The sequence below is a fragment of the Neofelis nebulosa genome, chromosome 7 (assembly GCF_028018385.1).
Source record: "Neofelis nebulosa isolate mNeoNeb1 chromosome 7, mNeoNeb1.pri, whole genome shotgun sequence".
NCBI classification, from domain to species: Eukaryota; Metazoa; Chordata; class Mammalia; order Carnivora; family Felidae; genus Neofelis; species Neofelis nebulosa.
In genome coordinates, this window is record NC_080788.1 from 60,219,559 (window position 1) to 60,239,577 (window position 20,019).

The following is a 20,019-nucleotide window of genomic DNA, read 5'->3' on the forward strand; positions in this document are numbered from 1 at the left end:
CTCTGGAAAGATCAAATAATAGAAAGAAACTGAGTGCAAATGGGGCCCCACCTTCTAAGGAAACAAAGCTGCCTGACATGTGTTTGAGCAGGTGCTCAAAAAAAAAAAATGTTAATGGAATGAATGAATCTCTTCATGAATGGAGTTTATAGGTCATTTATTCCTTCAATGAATATCACTTGAGCCTAGCTTAGGCTAAGATGGACTGGCAAGCTTTTTCTATAAATAGTAAGTATTTTAGACATTGTGTACCATATGGTCTCTGTCATAACTGCTCGGTTCTGTCTTTGCAGTGTGAACGCAGCCAGAGACGATACCTAAATGAATGAGTATGGCTGCGTTCCAATAAAAAATTTTTTTTGTTTTTTAAAGTTTATTTATTTTTTGAGGGGGGGAGGGACAGAGAGAAGGGGACAGAGGATCTGAAGCAGGCTCCATGCTGACAGTAGAGAGCCCTGTGCGGGACTCGAACTCATGACCTGAACTAAAGTCAGATGCTTAACTGACTGAGTCATCCAGGTGCCCCTAAAATTTTGCCTCATTTCATTGGAAACTCTGGTGGCAGGCCATAGTTTGCTGACCCCAGACCAAGGAATCAAAAAGAACTGGGTATAAATTCTAGGTTGTTCTTTAACTAGCTGTGTGACCAAGCAAGCAACAGTCTCTGCAGTCAGTTTCTTCATCTATGAAGCACAATAAAAACAGTAGTCACCTCAGAGTCACTGTGAGGACTGCATGAGACAGTACGTGTTCAACAGTACAGTGTGGTGTACCAACTGGATGGCTCAGTTGGTAGAATGTATGACTCCTGATCTCAGGGTTGTAAGTTTGAGGCCCGTGTTGGACGTGGAGCCTAGTTAGGACAACAAAATAAAATGAAACAAAAAAACACAGTACAATGTGTGGCTCACAACATGCACTCAGTAAATCATTATTGTTTTGTTATTGTTTTGTATCTGTCTCTCCCCACTGGAATGTAAACTCCATTAAGAGTAGGGACTCAGTTTTGTTCCCTTCTGTATTCCCAGAACCCATGACAGTGCCTGGCACAGTAAGTGCTCAGAACTGGATGGAGGGATGGATCGTGGCTGGGAGGGAGGGCAATTAGGTGAGCTAAGTAAAGGATGTACAAGCTCTCTAGAAGAATATTAAAAGTGAATTAAAAAATCATCTCTGACTCCAAGGAGTTTGCAGGCTAGTATGGGGGAAGAAAACATTCTAAACATGACTAAAGAAAAGGGGTGGTAAAAAATAGAGGAGGCCAGGGAAAGAGTCTGATAAAGGAAAGTTGAGTCCAAAGAAAAAAAAATCTTGGGAGGGAGAAACTCTTCAGGAGACACCACTGCTTTCCTGAAGTCAGAACTTTTAATTCTGGAAATATCTGTGGATTCGTCTCTACACTTTGATATCAGAAAGCACAGTGCCACAGCCAATACCTTGGAGAGATGTACATGTCACAGAAAGATAATTTTCCTTGGCTGTCTTTTAGGTTTTCACTTGCTCTGCCATCAGATGGTCCCAATTCACACCTCCCTCAATTTAGGACAATGTTGGCATTAAAACAAAAATGGAGGTGAGGCCAGGAAGAGATAAGTAAAGTTTACCCAAAAACGTGTCCTAAGGAACAGGTTTGTCTTAAATCTGGTCTAAAGCTGATTTCTTGTTCGGTTCCAATGAGAATTTCTCCCTGATGACACAGTTCTCTTGCCTGTATTCAGGACCCCTTTCTTGCTAACTGACAACTAACTGAATTACCACGGGGGTAGGAAAAGCATCAGGCCTTGAGTCAGGAGATCTTCCTTGACTCTGATCACTGTGTCACCTCAGAAAAGTCACTCTATATGTATAGCCTCTGTTTCCTCGCCTATGAGAGAATTAGGCTCTACAGCTCCTATTCTGAGGTTCTAAGATTGGGTAACCAAGCCAGCCTGTTCATCAGGAGCTGGGGCCCTGGCAGGCCGATCTCCTGGCTGGAAACAAAGTGACCCTAGTGGCGGTATCTCAGGCAACAAGAGAGACTTCCTTAGGCCCATGCATGGCAGGGGAGAATGTGCCAGGTTCTCTTGAGAATAGGTCTAAGAATGCTGTGGGTCACGTGGGATACATTTTCATGTCCAGCAACAATGAGTCATTGGTTACCTCCTTCAGTGAATAAAACATGAAGCTTGATGAAAGCCACTGTAGCAGAAAGGGGAGGGGGGACCCCTAATACAACTCTGTACCCTGAAGCTGTTGGCCGATTCTTTCTTGGACTTAGTGACTTGCTGCTAACAAACAGAATAAAGCAGAAGTGATAGTGTCTGAGACGAGGTCATGAAGAAGTGAATCCTCCTGTCAGGCCTATAGATGTTGGTCTTGAGTTCATTTCTTCTTGTCATCTAAAGAATGTGCTTTGGTTTTTTTTTAGGATGTTGACTTGCCCCTCCTTCCCCTACCCCCTCCAATTGCTGCACCATTGTCTAACAATGTTCCTGTGGCCTTACCCTTGACCCCCCTGTAGATGTCCTACCTCCAAAAGTCTGAATAAACCCCACCCAGCAGTGGAAAGCCTGTTTCCTTTCCAGCTCACTGGAGGCACCTGCCATGCACCCATTGATAAAGATGCCTGATAAAGATAATGGTTCTCAGGGTGAGGAGGAGCATGCCCCCCCTGGGTGGGAAGGGAGCAAATCAGAAGGCTTCAGCAGGGCTTTTATCAAACCCAGGAGCAAGAAGATACACACAGATTCTGATGTGCTCTCCCCCCACCCCGGGGGATGTTTTCCTCACCACCACATTGAGAATCAGTGCCCAGAGCCTTGTTGTCCGTTTCAGCTATCTCCTTTAGTCCAGTATCCCTGAATTGTAGCACAGAGAGCTGTAGAAGGAGTGATATATGAACTCAGGCCCAGGGAATGATCAGTGAGTGAGGGACAAAAGATTTGCTTCCATGTCCCGCCAAAGGGACAGGGCCATTTAACAGTGACTAAGAGCCAACCTCAGGAGTCTTACAGTCAGTCCTGAATTTGAATCCTGACTCCGCCACTTCCCAGTTGTGTGCCCTTGAGAAAATTACTTAAGCCTCAGTTTCCTTATCTTAAAAAAGGGGGATGATACAACACTGTATGTTAACTATATTGGAATTAAATTTTTTCTAAAAGAGGGGGGTGGATCATAGTACCTATTTCAAAGTATTAAGTGAGAATTAGATGAGCTTTGCATGCAAAGTACATAACACCTGGCCTGGCAGATAGGAAGTGCTCAGTACACATCAGCTACTATCAGCTGTTGCTCTTGATGTCCTGCTTCTACTGAGGTGAGAGTTTTCTCTGTTTGAAGAAATGCTAGCCACAGGTTTCTATGCTTCCTTCACTGCTGTTGAGCTCAGCCAATAATTGAAGGCCGTTCCACATATGGACAGATTGGTTTGGCAAGCTGAGGCAGAACTCTTCCTTGGGCTGGTTCCTTCATGCTCCATTCCACTTAAGAAGAAACATCAGCCAGAGTCCTAGGCAGGGAGAAGCCCAACTGGCCCCTTTCTGCTGACACAGTTTTCTTTTTCAGCATCGAATGGGCCAGGGCTGGCTCCTTCCAAAACCCAACACTGGGAGGGAGGACACAGTGCTTTTGCCAGGAAGCACCGTTTCTGTTTAGAGCTACCGAAGGAAACTAACAAGTTGTTTTGAATTGAATCCCAAATCAGTTCAGGGCAAAGTACTTAAAAAAGTCTTCAGGGAAATGGAAAATATGTTTGTTCTGTGGTGCCATTTTAAGTTTTTGTTTTTAAAATTCATTTAAATTCATTTAAAATTCATTTAAAAATTTCATAGGCTTATATTACATACTTATGTCTTTAAAGAAATCAGAGAAATCCTTTATAGTTCACCCTCTCTTTTCTCTCTAGGTATTTAGTCTTCCTACAGATCAAAAGGGATCTCTACCATGGCCGTCTCCTCTGTAAAACATCAGATGCTGCCTTGTTAGCAGCTTATATCCTTCAAGGTAATGACTTTTGACAGGATGAATGAACTTGCTTTCATGCTAAGTACTGATTATATTATTTCAGTCACCACAGATGACTACTTCTTGGATATAAACAGTATCTAACTTGAAGCAGAGTCTAGGTTGGAGAGCTTCTTTGCCTAGCCTCCTTAGTCCCAGAAAGCTCTGACCACTCAACCCTAAACTGTGCCTAAGGTCTTCCTGCGGGCTTCTTTAGGTCATCATGACTCTGTTTGGGATTTCCTCCACCCTTGGTTGATAGAGTTACTGGGACTCTGGAGAGTCATCTGAATCAATTTTTCTAAGACTTTACATGCAAATCTCAAAGGTGTGAAGTATCTTGGAATTCTGGTTTCTCAGAGACCTTTCCATTCAGAGTGTTCAAAGTTGAAATGTTTACAAGTAACAGATATATTTCCTAACATGCTAATAATGTAGAGTTGAGTCTGTATCCAGCAGATTCCCAGACTGGCTTTTTTTTTTTTTTTTGGAAAACATTGGGAAAGGTATGCACTCTTCATCTATGTGATGCCTTCTCCTTCCATGAAGTACAGGGGCTCCTGAGTGCCACTTCTAAGGCTTCCCTTAGTCCTTAGGCCTGAACTGTCCCCAGATTGTTCAGGACTACACTAAAATCATGAAGTTTCCTTCAAAGAATCTGAACTCTTAATTGGAAATCCGTGAACTCCAGGAAGCTACTTTGTGGAGAGAACCTGGGAAATGCTTGCCAAAAAGAAACTTCAGTTCATCTGTTAAGAGAAATACAATAGCTGTGTTAAGAACGTAAAAGTCAGGGGTACCTGGGTGGCTCAGTGAGTTAAGCGTCCAACTTCGGTGTAGGTCATGATCTCATGGTTCGTGAGTTCAAGCTCTTTATGGGGCGGGGGGTGGGGGGGGGGGGGTGGTTTGCTGGTGCCCAGAGCCTGGAGTCTGCTTTGGATTCTGTGTCTCACTCTCTCTCTGCCCCTCCCCTGTTCGAGCTCTATCTCTCTCTCAAAGATAAACACACATTGGGGCGCCTGGGTGGCGCAGTCGGTTAAGCGTCCGACTTCAGCTCAGGTCACGATCTTGGGGTCCGTGAGTTCGAGCCCCGCGTCAGGCTCTGGGCTGATGGCTCAGAGCCTGGAGCCTGCTTCTGATTCTGTGTCTCCTTCTCTCTTTGCCCCTCCCCCCTTCATGCTCTCTCTCTGTCTCAAAAATAAATAAACGTCAAAAAAAAATTAAAAAATAAAAATAAAAAAATTAAAAAAAAGATAAACATATTAAAAAAATTTTTTTGAAAAAGAATGTAAAAGTCAACACATAGCAACTTTGACTTCTGAGAGTCCTGTTTTTAAAAAAATCACCTAACTGGCAACTCTAGAAGGTGCCTACCTAAGCTACCCAACTAGAGCTAAGCAACTTTAAGCTACCCAAAGAGGCCCCTTTCATTTTTAAAGGAGAAAACCTGGTATTAAGTGAGATTTTAAACTCTATTATTTCCTTCAGTTTTACCCTCACAACATTGAATTTTTCTTTTTCTTTTTTTCCTTTAAAAAAGTAGTTGATGTCCAATATTGATGTTTTCTACTTGGAGCTTTCTAAATAAAATCATAATAAATGACTTCATGGCTCAAGGTCACTCTGGACTGTAGGCCCAGGGAAGCTTTTAGTCTCTTTCAGAACAATAGAAACTCCCAAGTAATTTGGAAGACACAATGAGTAGCTTTGTGCACAAGTACGATATTCAGCTGTGAGAGGAGGGCACATTTTCCTCTTAATATTTATTCTCCCCTCAAGATTTCGCACAGGCCCTGGTTGTGGTTCTCACTAACGAAAGAGAAAGGACAAATACAAAGCAGCTGGCACTTCTAACATACTTTCTCCTAACATAGGCACGATGTTCCCTGTGGAGCCCTTCCTGTGCAGAGGACTGGGTTCTGATCTGCTTCGTGGAGAGTGTCATGGGCCCACCACACTACCCTATGGAAATCTCACTGATCTGAGATCCTGGCAGCTTTAGGGATGGACTCTTTGTCTCTCTACATGGATAGAGGAGAAACAGCGCCCCATGCAGGAAGCTGGGAAATCAGCCTTAGGACGTGGTGCTCCAGAACTCAAAGACCAGTTTCAGTCTTCTACTCTTGAGATTCTCTCAGAGGGGCGTGGCACCTGGTCAATGGCACCCTCAATGAATATTTACTCAAATATATTCACTTGATTTGATTTGATTTGATTTGATTTGATTTGATTTGATTTGATTTGATTTGATTTGATTTGATTTTGACTGAGAGTGGAGTTCTGAGTTTGGGTCATGGCTCTTCATCAATGTGTCCCTGCTAAAATCCTCAAAACTGACACTTTAGACTTCTGATCTGGCTCAGGCCCAAGAGGCTCTCTCTTCCTGATGCAGCTCGGTTTCTTGTGCTGCCACCAAGAGCTATGATCCCAGGACATTTTCTCAAGGCTGAATAGATAAAGACCGTGATGCAAGCTTCTGCTTTTCTATTGGATGTTTACTTGTGGTGACCACAGAATACAGGCTTGGCTCTGGTATCTCTGCTTAGACTTGATATCACCCCAGGGTGCACATCTGGGAAAACAAAGGTGGGTTATGCTTCTTCCGAGGAGCACACCCTCCATCTAACCCACAGCCACACTCAAGATCCACTGTTCTTTGGAAATGTGGTGTGTGCTTTGGCTTTTGCTCTGTGTGTTCATCTCTTGTTGCTTTACCAGTGCTGATTTACCTACCTCCACAACTGTTTTACTCTGCTTTCCTTTTGCAAGCGGAGATTGGGGATTATGACCCAGGGAAACACCCTGAAGGCTACAGCTCCAAGTTCCAGTTTTTCCCGAAACATTCAGAGAAGCTGGAAAGGAAAATTGCTGAGATTCACAAGACAGAACTCAGGTATGTGATACTCAGTTGAGGCTCAGGACACTCTGTCCCCCACAGCCTGAGCATACAAGCCCCATGCTGCATCCTGACTCCGGGATGTACCATTTTCAGCATTGCACTGACAGCACAACCCCAAGCCCTATAGAGTAGGCTGAAGCCCAAGGGCAAGAAGGACATTGTATTGTAAGGAAAACAGAGAGAGATTGGCCTCTGAAAAGTATTCACGTTACTAAGATAAATGATGAGGCAGAGGAAGAAGCACGGACTGGGGAAAAGGAAAAAAAAACAAACAAACCATAAACAGCAGAAGAGAAAAAAGTGAGAGGAGGCATATGAAACATGGGCAAGCCTCTGCCTTCAGTCTGTGACAGTGTGATAGGTGGCTTCTGGGTCAGGGGATGGGACTGTGCAGAGCTGGCCTAGTTCATGAACACTGGGGGTGCCCTGAGAGCTCTTGGTTCGGGGGCTGTGTCTTCAGCACTGCCTCACTCAACCCCACAGCACTGCACAGAAGGAAGGGGCAGAGAAGAGGCTGGAAGCAGGGGGCTTGTCCTCCTCAGATTCTTAGTTTTTTCAGAATATGCCACATTCCATAAAATAGCATTAATGTGTCCTTTCACCCACGTGAAATAGGATTTTCTACAAAGATTGATTTAAAGAAAAAAAAGGCAACAATAGAGTGTATGGGCTCTACTTTGTGTGGCATTCTGGAGCACATATACCCCAAACTGATAAACTATGAAGAAAAAGGCCATATACACTGTAGCACTGTAAAATAAAACATATTAGTACATTACAATTTTTAGAAATCTTTGTCAATGCTGGTGTAACTACCTTTCTGAGGAAGGATAATGCCGAAGTGGGGGGAAAGACATTTCTAGCGTTAATATTAAGTTTAAACTAGTTCCTACCCTGACTCCCTGAGCTCCCCCACCCCAAAACACAAAATCCTCACTTACACTCAGAATATTCTACCAACAATTATGTCCCTAAAGCCTCCTTAGCCTTTGCAAGCAGACCGCCTGCCCAGAGCGTGTGGCAGGGACTGGCTCCCTCCCTCCCAGGGGAATGGAGACACCTAACAGAGGTAGAATCCTAGCAGCTCTCCATCCTTCTCCAGCCCCATCCCTCTCCCAGTGCTGGTGTGTCCTTGCCAAGCTGGAGGGCTCCTCCCATCACTGTTAAGGAAACAGCGGCCCCTTGTGGTAGAGGTCAGAACAAACATCGACCTTTGAGAAGGCTCATGGTTTGTTCAAAGGAGACTTCAGGGCTGTCCTGGGACAGCCAAGAGGCGCTGCCAGGAGGGTTTTAGGAGGTGTGAGAGCAGTGGGGACAGTCATCCAGAAACCTAGTAGGAGACAGGGGATCCCCCAGGAAATGATGCCCACTTTGAGGGCCCCGGAGGTTTGGGCTAACTCCAAGACTGGATGGAGCCCACAAGATCTTCCAGCTTCCAGACAGGGAATGAAGAAGCTCCCTGGAAGGGGCAGTGGTTCTCAGCTGCTCCTGGTGCCCAGCATTCTGTCTGCCTCACAAACATTTCCCAGGCACCTTCTCTGCACCTCAGGTGCTCTGGCAGATGTAGGAATCTGCAGTCAACATAATGCCTACTTGCATGGGCTGGCTGCATCACTAGCATGTGAAAATGTGTGTTTCCTTCCTCCAACTCTAACATGAGCTCCTGGAAGGCCCAGATTGTGCAATGTATTTCTTGGTAGATTTTACACAAGCAACATGGAGACTTGCACATAAATGTGCTGACTGACACCCATCCAGAAGGACACTAGGGAGAATCTGGCCTGCACCTCCTTGTGTTCCTGCACTTACCAGTATTACTCAAGACAAATAATGAACTTAGACATGAGCAGCTCAGTCCCACCCACCAGCCATCGGAGTCACTGTTGACTTGACAAATTGCCCAACCCTCCTCACACTGAAACCTACCCAACATCTGCAGGAGTGTGTCTGCTCCACCAGGGATCCAGACCCTGAGGGCAGCCAATGAGACACTGCCACCTGTTCTGTGTGGAGCTCATGAAAGGACCTACTCATGAGGTAGCTGGGAAGGGAATGATGCTAGAGACCCCTTCCTCAGATGACTGGGCACCAGAGCTGCCTTCTTCCTTTCACAGTCGTCACCCCATGGGCAGACAGACCGCTATTGTGGTCTGGGGAGCTCAGCACTGTCTCCTGCTGTGTCTCTTCACCCTCCATTCCCGTGTTCCCTGCTGGTAAAGGAAGAGGGTTGGGCAGCACCAGCAAGATATACAGGTCTCTGCTTTGTATTTCAGTCATAAGTCAAGACAAGAAACCCATGGCCTGCAGTCAGCCTACAAGTGTGTTTTGTTTGCCCCCGGAGTATTTAAAATTGAGAAATAGTACATAGAAATCAGTATCTCTGACTGCTCTTTGAAAAGCACATCCAGCGGTGCTCAGCCCTGCATTCCCACAGGACTACAGTCTTAGAGTTGAGGAGCAGCTGCCCTCATTAGATGGGGTAGCACTTCCCAGTTTGCCATAGTGACCCCAACCCCACCACTCCCTACTGTATACCCCATGTCATTCATTATGTAGCTGGCCTCAGTCTGAGGACATCTGAGTTTCTAACCCCAGACAGGAGTCTCTGAAGCTGGTACTAGAATAGGGCAGGGAGCACACACTCTATGGGAAAATTGGAAAATGAGGCTTACCCTGAGCGCTTTTTTTTTTTTTAATTTATTTATTTTTGAGAGACAGAGACAGCGTGAGCAGGGGAGGGGCAGAGAGAGAGGGAGACACGGGATCAGAAGCAGGCTCCAGGCTCCAAGCTGTCAGCACAGAACCCGATGCGGGGCTCGAACCCACAAACTGTGAGATCATGACCTGAGCCGAAGTCGGACGCTTAACCGACTGAGCCATCTAGGCGCCCCACCCTGAGCGCTTCTTAATGGAAAGTTTACCTCAGGAATCTAAGAGAACAGGAAACCCCGAAATCATCTCATTTCCTTTTATTCCAGTGGTCAAACACCAGCAACATCAGAGCTGAACTTTTTAAGAAAAGCACAGACATTGGAGACGTACGGAGTGGACCCTCACCCATGTAAGGTAAGACCCCTGTGGTCTGAGACCACTGACCTTGCCTCCTCCCAAGGGCAACAGGCAGGGAAGAAGCACATGCCTGCACCATCCACCTTCAGGATCTGGTTGATTGGCTCTTTTAGTGACAGATGCCAGAAAAAAAATGTCTCTCCTCTTGGAAACTCCCCTGGCTTCCATGCTGCATAATTTTGTGGTGCCACATCAATGTCGGAGGGTCCCAGGCAAAGTCAATCTAAATAACAAATCCAAAGCTGAGGCCCCACTTTGGCTGCAGTGGGTAATTTGGTGGAAATGAAGAGAGAGGATGTGGAAGTCTCCCCACAGGGAATGATCAGAGGCCACTCAGCGGACTGCCCACCCTTCCCTGACCTGTAATCTAGTTTCTTTCCAAGAGCGGATTTTATTGACTGCAATAGCGTAAGTCACTGCGAGGAACTGCAGTGGAGTAGCATTTAATTCCATTATGCGCCTGGGAGGGTGAGACAGGAACCAGCCAGGGAGGCTCTGCCCAGAGGAAACCTCTGTAATTGCTCACATGTGTCTGGCATTCTGGAGAAGAGCTTAAGCAGCCACAGTCACTGTGGAGAGCAGCGGAGACACATGGCCTCTTCCTCTCTCTCTCTGGCTGTGTCCCCCCACTTCATCTCCACATCCCAGTTGGTTTGACACTCCCGGTCTTTGCCTCAGTGTCCCCGGATTTTTGCCTCTCTCTTTCTAGTACTGGAGAGGCACCGGTCGGTACCACCAGATTCTGAAACTGATCTGAAGGAGCCAGTATCCCACGGGAGCAGGTGGGCATTGACCGTTTCTTCCTAATAGGTGAGGGAACACTAGAAGTTTCCAACAAAAATTAAAAGAACAGAATAGAAAGCAAGGAATCCAGTGATGTAGGGGCAGAATTGCATATCCCTTACCTCTTGCTAAGGTGATGGTGACTTGTTCTTACATAGGATTTGATGCCGAAACTTCAAATAAGAACTTTTAGAACATTCTGGCAACTTAGAAACCCTGGTCACCTTTCCCACCCCACAGAGTTCCCTATTCACCAGCACAGCCTACAACCAGATAACCCCTGTGTTCTTGAGGAGGGCCAGCACTGTCAGAAAACACATTTATGCCTGTTTGTACCAAAAAAAAAAAAGAAAGATGATGCATAGTTATTTACAAATGATTTAGCAAAGCTTCCTAAATACTGCCCTTGCATGACAGATATAGTTTAACCTCCATTAATTGCTCAGATACCATCGGTAGGGGGCCTGCATAGGACTGAAGACGGCTTCATAGTCAGCTGACCTTGGCTCCAGCACTGATCTCTTGCTTTCTGAGGCCCTCACAGGCTTCTCTGAGCCTTGCTTTCCTCACCTGTGTGAAAGTACACAGCAGGTACTCAGTGACTGTGCTCCATGAACTGCTGAGTCACTTCAGGACCTTAAAAGCCATAGCTGCCTAGAGACAGCTATCTTTATCATAAGGTGCCAGGTCACCTCCAAACCTGCCTGGGCCCCTTGAGGCCACACAGGGCACCCACCTTTTCAGAGATGAGTCCCTGGGTGAGGCTGACATCTGACAGCAGAGTGGGCAGATAGATGGTAGACAGTGAACCTGAGTACAACTGAGCAGAGGTGGGTGGGATTCTCCACCTATGTGCCTAAGTGGGTCTGGAAGCTACAGTGGCAGCCAGCCTGGTGTCCAGCCCAAGTCCATGTGCACCCTAGGACTGTGGGGCTCCTGGCTCAGGCCCATCTGTGATGAGTTTGCCCATTATTGGACAGAGGCTGAAGAGGCTGCAGGAAGGAACCCCTATTAATGCCAGGCACTGTGTGAGGCCCAGTCCCTCACATCATTCCATCCCCACAGCATCAACTCAAAGAAGGAAGGAGGGAAGAAACATTTGTGGCATGCTTTCCATGGCAGACCCCCTGGAATCCTTTCACGTTATTTTCTCATTTAATCCTGTCAGCCCTGGGAGGTGGATCTTATTCTTCCTGGCTTATAAGTAAGAAGACAAAAGCTCCAGGAGACAATTTACAAGGCCCTGAGCAGTAGAGCAAGAATTTGAACTCAAGTCACTTCCCTGTTGTTATATATCTAGGAGGAACAGAAGCCCCCAGGAGACTCCCCCTGGGGAGATGGTGGGCACGATCATTGCACTGGGCTTCCAATCCCTGGTTCCCAGGCCCTATACTTCTTGCTCACCCAGAGCCAGGACCCTGCTGCAGACCCCACACAGGGTCCCTCAGCTTGTCTCTACTGAACTGCAGCTCATGCTTTCCTTAGGCCTGCTGAGCAAGGACGGTTCAGGAGCCTTTACTCTTGTCATTAAGTAGGGTTACTTTGGTGATATGCTACTAGGCACTCGCCTTAATGTTGCTACAAGGAGAGCTGAAATAAGCTGGAGCACTCAGTGTAATAAATACCGATGATTTCTATTAACAGAGAGGCAATTACTGGGCCCAGGGAATCTGGGGCACACAGCCCTAGGGAGGACAGAAGAAGAGGAATCGTTTTGATAATTAAATGAGAGTAGAACAAGGCTTCAGCTGGGCTCTATTCTCCTGGACTGATTAAGAAGCTGCTGTTCTTCCTGTCCACAATGATGGTTTCTTTCTGCCCAAAGTGTCCTTGTCTGGCCCTGGGACTGGGAAGACAAGATCCTACCGACTCTGGGTGGGACAGGCAGAGGGCTCCAGCAGCGGGCTGGCTTACAGTAATACCCAGGCTCTGAACTTGCACACGCTGTCCTGAGCTCTCTGCATCTCCCCTCAGACCCCATCTCCTCCTGACAGGAGCCCCCAGAAGACCAAGCCTACAGCCTAGAGCAGGAGACTGGAGCAAACCCCTGGCAGCCCAGTGCTGCATTTGTTCCAGCTCTGATACCTCTCCAACCTCAGGAGCTACCATCTTGCTCCTTCCTGGAGCCCCTGGGACTGGTTGTTTGCCCTGGATCTCCTGTAGGCCCAGACTGTGGCTTCTTACCCTCTTGAGGTTTATATAGTAGCCAGACCCATCACAGACACCCAGCCTGTACCCAGCCTTATCATGAGTCATGAAGGTGCCATCTACTGAGAGCCTGCAGATGCCAGGCACTTACATATACGATCTCATTTCATCTTTATAACGATACTGCCAAGAAGATGTTCTTGTCCTCAAGATAAGAACACTGAGACTCTGAGGGACCAACTAACATGTCCAGAGTTACTGGTAAGGGCAGTACTCAAACTCGAACCCAGGGCTGTCTGAACACCTCAGTGCTGTGCTTTTTCAGTTACCATTCCTGGTCTTCCTTCTGGGGAGATGGCATTTATTTAGGAACAAAGCAGGACTCACTACCAACTCTGGTAGAGGACCTACGACACTACTGAAATCACCGTAGAAAAATTTAACGTAAGCTCACCAAGTGACTTTATCTCTGTCCTGTACAGACCAGGAGAAAATTTATTTCAGCAGGATCTAGGTTAGAGCAACCATACAAATAAAATTACAGCTTCATTCCTCTGACCTTAAATAGGATCATTAATTTCATAATCAGCCACCTAGACTCCTCTCTAAATAAACCCCCTTCCCCATCTTGACAAGTTGCCTCTGACCTCAGAGAAACAGACGAAAGAAGGATTGGTGATGACTAACCCTCATCCCCCAGTGGGCCCCTCTTGGCTGCACTATACAGAGAATGGTGGGCTTACTGCTGAGATGAAGAACTTGACTAGAGCCACTTACATGGCAAGTATATGCCAAGATTTTCATTTCTCATCTTTCATGGGGTGATGCCAAGGCTCTTAAAGGGCTGCCTCCTAATTTCCATTCTATGTAGTTTCTTGGGACCATGTTTAAGTATACTAAAACTGGGTGATTTTCATGAGTGATTTAACATAAGGTTCCTGGCTATAAGCTTTCAGGGATGGGCGTAAGTGTGTGGAAGACCATGTGGAATCTTCTTCCCTGAGGTTTTTAGAATAGAGGTTTCATCTACCCATATCGAATTAGTTTAAGTCATACTCCAGAGAGGGGATTGGATGATCTCAAAAGAATGCCCTGGTTCTGACTCTGGCATACCCAGGATGTCCTCCAGGGCAGCAGTAGACAGAAGGCTGCTTCGTTGTATCCCGAGGTGGAACCCATGGGGACTGCAAAGGTGGCCAGATGTCCCTACTTCCCAGAACCAGTCAGTTGCTGTGATTTCCAAAAATCCTTTTCTGGGCAGAGCTATCATCTTAGGGTGAGCCTTTGACGACATCGAACTGATGCATGTCGAGTTTCATGGTGGTTTCTACTTGAACATGTGAAAGGACTCTGTGCAAATCCAGCCCCTCCAAGAAAAACCACTGTTGGCCATGTTTTGGCAGTAAGTTATTTAGGCCATCACCCTAAAATCAGAAAGAAGCAGTATTTCTTAAAGTATGTATTATGGCCCTCATTTGAGAAATGAGGAAATTGAGTCTCAGAGAAGTTAAGTCACAGAGCAAATAAGAAGCTGGGCTAAATTCCTAAGCCAAGAATGAAGCTCTTTCTACAAGGATGAAAAACTGAAAATGAATCTCGTACCTCACAACTGTAGAAGTGAACCAAATACTTTAGACCATTATCTGATGTACAATGGGGCTGGCAATATCTGCTGTGTGGCTGTCAAGACGCAAGTTTTTATTCCACCTTTCGGATCCATTAATGTTCAGTCCTGTGGGTCCTGATCTCGTTGGGATGGGAAGGGAACAAAGGAAAGATAGCCTCCAACTTGATAACACGGAAGATCTGAGGAACAGGTTACCACTTTCTGTGTCACATCTCTCCTCGTCCTCATTTCCTTCTCTTCTTGTCATATAACTTGTCCTTTGCACACAAATCCCATGGGCAGGCTTACGAGAATAACATGTTAGTGGAAGAAACTGGGAAGGCTCTGGAGAAGGTGTCTACGTGGCTACCTGTTTGTGTTTTTGTGCTGGTACAGATGTGAGGCTTTTCTCTGTAATTCCAGGTCCTGCTCCTCACATGCCACAGATAAGCAGCAAACCTTCCAGCTGCCCTGGCCCCTGTAGACACACAGGTGCCCAGCTTTGCAGCAGCCCTCATCCACAACATTGCATTGGAAGCAGTTTGAAAAACTGATCTCTCCATGTGAGAGACTGGATTGGGATTGCTCAAGGTGCTATTATTACTTACTGGAATGATGTGGCATCTGATTGGGGTTTATTCTCAGTTTGCTCCCTGTTCTGAATCAGTCAGTCTGGTCAGGAGTGGCTTTTCCTCCTTTAACTCCAACACCTGCCTTCACCCAGAGGCCAGCCCTGAGGTGTCTGGACGGTTCAGATGGACAGTGCCAACAGACAGCCTGGCCAGTTCTTCCCAGCTTGTAGGAGGACCCTCTCGGTGCTATGGCCAGAGAGGCCTGTCACTGGGACGACCCTCAGGAATCTGTCACAGCTTGTCTCCTTCCTCTTCTGCCTGCTTCACTTTTACCCCAAATCCCAAATGGATCACCCAAATCCCCCTTCTCCATGGGCCCCCAACATTGAGTGACTTCTCTCTTTCTGCCTCAACTTCCCACACCCTCATTTCCTAACTAGCAAAAATTAAATCCATCAGTGTCAGGAAAAATAGTAAAATACTACATAAAAAAAAAAAAAAAGATTTTGTATTAAGTGCAACAAACTCGTATTAACAACACGGCCCCTAGCATGTACTGAGTGCCTACTAAGCACAACCTAAGACGTAGATAGTGTTCTCAACCCTAATTTTACAATGAGGAATGTGAAACATGGAGAAATGAAGGGACAGGCAGTGAGGGGCCGAGCCAGAGCCTGGGTCTGCGTGGCCTGACACAGGACCCGTGATGCTATGGTCACGGCACAGGTGCTCCTCTGCCCTGTTACCCGCATGGTTCAGGAGTGCAAGAAGCAGGTGGAAGCCTTTCCCCTCCTTATTCCTTACCCAGTATTTCTAGCCACCCACAGCCCTCTGCTGACCTGACCCTTTCTTTCCATCCTTCCACCCATTCTTTCTAGGCCTTTCCTAGACACTGTAAGATACTGTAAATTGCCCTCCCTACCTCCACTGCACCTGTGCCTTCCTCTCCTGTTTTTGCTCACATGTGTACTCCCCTACCCCCAGCCCCTCTGGTCCACCTCCTTGTCTTACATATTCATCTGATAAATATTTCCTGGAGCCTGTCCTATGATTATGAATAAGGCAAGGCTTCCACCCTCTCAAGTCTCTGTCTTTCTTCCTGGACTTTGTTGGGTCCTGCCTGCACAGTGGGCAGATGTATCCAACATAGGCAAACCTGCTGGGTTAGCATGGGTGCCCTGGCCAGGGACCATGTTTTTGTGCAATGCTGGCACTCAGGTATTAATAACCACCACCAAGGACTGATGACAGGCAGGAGGAAAACCAGCCCTGTGGCTTCACAGTATCTCCATTCAGGTTATTTTTAAACAGCTTTTTGCTGTTGCCCCTGGGTTGAAGGACATTGTGCTTGCAGCCAAATGTCAGGGTCACAGTAGATCCTGAGGAAAGGACAATACTAACAATACATTAAGTGGAAATGTTTGCAAAACATATACTTAATTTATTCCCTGGGCCCAGATGTTCATACCCGGAACCTGACTCTAAAGAGTTTTAAGACAAAACTGCATTTCTTCTTTGGGTCAAGGCTCATGGGGCCCTGCCCAGGCCCGCTTTTTATTCTTAGACCTGATCAGACTGAGTATGTATGCCAAGAAGCCAAAACTTGAAAGTGGGAAAAACTAGGAAAGCCTGACAGCCACAGCCCCCACTTGGATGCCTCATACTAGGTGCCTGACCCTATTGCACCATATGAGCTATGGCTCAGACAAATGTCCTACATGCACGTTTGACCAACATCCTGGCATAATTTTCTGGCCACTTGAGCACATTCACACACTGACAGAGCAGTTTCTCCCCTCAGGTCCCTATCGCAAAGAAAGTTCCTCAGAGAGAGCACAATCCATCAACCTGCTTTCTGTGCCCCATGTCAGCCTGGCCCTCATGGCGCTCATTTCCCATGTGAGACAGCCATGACGTACAGCTTCTCCCCTCTTGGCTCGGCAGAACCTCAAGCCTGGTATTTACAAACTGAGAGTAACCAGTACAAACTGATAGTGACCAGTGGTCAGGAGGCCTCTTTGATGGTTCAGGCACCACAGGATTGACCGTGGCTATTCCCCATAGCTGCTTGCTTCATATCTTTTCATTAGCTAAACTGTGTGAGGGACCCCAGTGTGTAGGGCCATTGTAATAATAACCGCCATTCATTCTCTCTCTGTCTCTCAACAGCTTTTTTGAGATATAACTCACATATGGTAAAACTCATCCTTTTAAAGTGTGTAATGCAGTAGTTTTAGTTTTAGTAACAGAGTTATGCAATTACCACCACGAACTTTAAAACATTTTCATCTCCCCAAAAAAGAAACCTGTATCTATTAGCTGTCGCTCCCTATGTATCTCCCCTTCCCCACAGCCCTGGCAACCAGTAATCTTTTGTCCCTGTGGATGTACATATTCTGTACATTTCATACACATGGAATCCTACAACATGTGATCTTTTGTGCCTGGCTTCTTTCACCTAGCCTGATGTTTTCGAGGTTCATCCACATTATAGCAGGTATCAGTACTGCGTCCCTCTTGCTGCTGAGTAATATCCCACTATATGTATACACCACATTTTCACTCATTTATCAGTTGACGGATAGACATTTAGATTGTTTCCACTTTTTGGCTGTTATGAATAATCCTACCATGAGCATTTACATCCAGGTTTCTGTGTAATGTGTGTCTTCAGTTTTCTTGGGTACCTAGGAGTGGAACTGCTGGGCCGTATAACAACTCTTTTTAACAATTTGAAGAAGTTAACTGCTTTCCGAAGTGACTGCACCATTTTACAATGTGTGAGGGCTTGCCATTCTCTTTGGATATTCACAGCAGCCTTCTAAGATTAGTTACAACTTACATTTAAGGGCACTGAGGCTTAGGGAAGGTGAGTAGCTTGCCTGTTATATCCAAGTGCTCCTCCCTCTGTGACCTACTCCCAAGCATTAACCCTGTATCACTGACAAACAACTGCGTTTCTCACCCTTTCACCTACATGCCTATGTCATCCTGATGAGAGGTCTTTCTATGTTGCAGGATGTGTCAGGAAATGCTGCATTTCTGGCCTTCACTCCTTTTGGGTTTGTCGTTCTGCAAGGAAACAAGAGGGTCCACTTCATTAAATGGTGAGTATCTTCATTTCCAAAACGGGCTTTTTATACGTCACCAAATGGGGAGGGCTATGGTTCCCACGTCCTTTGTCTGTGATTGGGCAGTTATGGTTCTGAGCCCTCTCCAAAGCCTTGTGTCCATAATGATAACTGATCGAGGTAGTGGTCTCTGCCTAGGGATCCTGTTCTTCCAAAGGGGTGTTCCTGAGAGCCTACAGTCTCTCCAGAGAGACAAAGAGTGTGGAGGGTGATTTCTAGGTAAGATGAAAGACCTGGGGCTGCAGCCAATGTTAGGGAAGCAAAGTCCTTGGGACTGTCCCCCACTGAGGGCCATTACATCCGCATGGGTGCTTACTTCCTTACCCACTGGCCTAAAGAAGGAGGGGCTCACCCCTGGGGCAAATAGAAGTTACCACCCCTGGGGCAGATAGAAGTTATCCTGCACCCTCCGTGGGCCAAGCCCCACTTTGGGCACTGCCTGCACAAGCATGGATGCTGCTCTATCTCCCTTCTGTCCCTCTTTAGGCCGTAGGTGTCTTCAGCCTCCAGGAGTCACATCCCCACCCTTGCTCCCCTCTCCCTTCCTCCACTCCCATTTCTAGCAGCTAAGAGCCACTACCTCAGCTGAAGCTACTCTGAACTGCTTCCTCTCCACCCTGTGAGTTCAGGGTCTATTCTAAATGGATCTGGGAGCCGATGCAGCACAGACTGGCTTGTTGATGGATATTTGGCTTTCCTGGAGGCTCCTTTTCTGGACCATGCAAACATCTTTCAGCCTCATCAGAACATGCTGTATGTTGTACTAAGCCCCTGTGATTTCTGTACCTTTTTGGCCTTAGACTGCCGAGTCTAAGCTGGACAACTCCTCCCATGGGCTTGAACAAATGGCTTACCTTACCCAACAGAGCTCGGCTGGGGAAGCTTGCTCCGGTCTTCATTCCTTTGCCTTCTCCAGAAGAGCTGATGGGGAATCTGAGGACAAAGCTGCTTCCTGGCGAGCTCTCTACTGGGGTTTGCTGCAAGGTGTCTATCTTCTTGTGTCCTCTTGAGCTCCCCCACCAAGCTTGTGGACAAACACCACCTTTCCAACCCCATTGCTCTTGTGCACAATGGTAATTTGATCATCAACCAGAGTGCTAGTGAAACTGCCCCCCCACCCCCCACTGCCAGACATGACCACCCAGGTCCCATTCCCCCAGGAAAACAGCCACTTCACAAGGCAGTTTGCTGCACTGAGTAAACAACGCATCTGTTTGCTGGGCCTTCTGAAGTTGGCCCACTCACTGTGCTCTCTGGGTGACAATGGTGAGGATTTGGGGTCTGCTGTCCAATAAAATACTTTTCACAAAAAGACAATGAGTAGGGTCAGGGCACCGCTCTCCCAGTGAGGAACCCTTGCTTCCTAGATATAGCTGGGTTGTCTGATGTTCCTTAGATGGCCCAGATCCTGGCCCACACTCTGACCAGGCCGCCTGTGTCATGAGGTCCCTGGTAGGAGGCATGTGTAGCTAGAAACAAGTAGGACACACCTGTTCAGGGACCTCAAGTCCCTAAAGTATCCTTCCCCATCCAGAAGCCCTGATGCTCACCTGATTCTTCCACAAACTTTTCATTCTGTGGCTTCTCTCATATCACACTTCTTCAAGAAGTCTGCTTTTCATTGTGTCTCAATTTTAAAATAATAGATGTAAAACCCAACTTCACTTCCAATAGAAACTCTCCCACTTTCCTATCTTGTTTGTTGAAGCCTGGATGATCGGTGTGTTCCTTTCCATATTAATCAACTGATATTTATTGTATTCTGTATGTGTATGAGGGTGACTGATTGATTGGGAGGGAAATCAAACAAGGAAGGTATACCATGTGCTT

At 46.6% G+C, this 20,019-nt stretch overlaps 1 protein-coding gene across 9 annotated transcripts in view; it reads left to right on the forward strand.

The window, feature by feature from the left end:
• FRMD5 (FERM domain containing 5) overlaps positions 1-20,019 on the forward strand; it is a 318,959-nt gene that overhangs the window by 281,018 nt on the left and 17,922 nt on the right. For all 9 annotated transcript variants that reach the window (XM_058737924.1, XM_058737922.1, XM_058737923.1 and 6 more), the window contains 4 exons: positions 3,884-3,981; positions 6,751-6,874; positions 9,859-9,946; positions 18,077-18,165. In XM_058737924.1, coding sequence (XP_058593907.1) covers positions 3,884-3,981; positions 6,751-6,874; positions 9,859-9,946; positions 18,077-18,165 — 399 coding nt within the window. The remainder of the gene's footprint in view (positions 1-3,883; positions 3,982-6,750; positions 6,875-9,858; positions 9,947-18,076; positions 18,166-20,019) is intronic.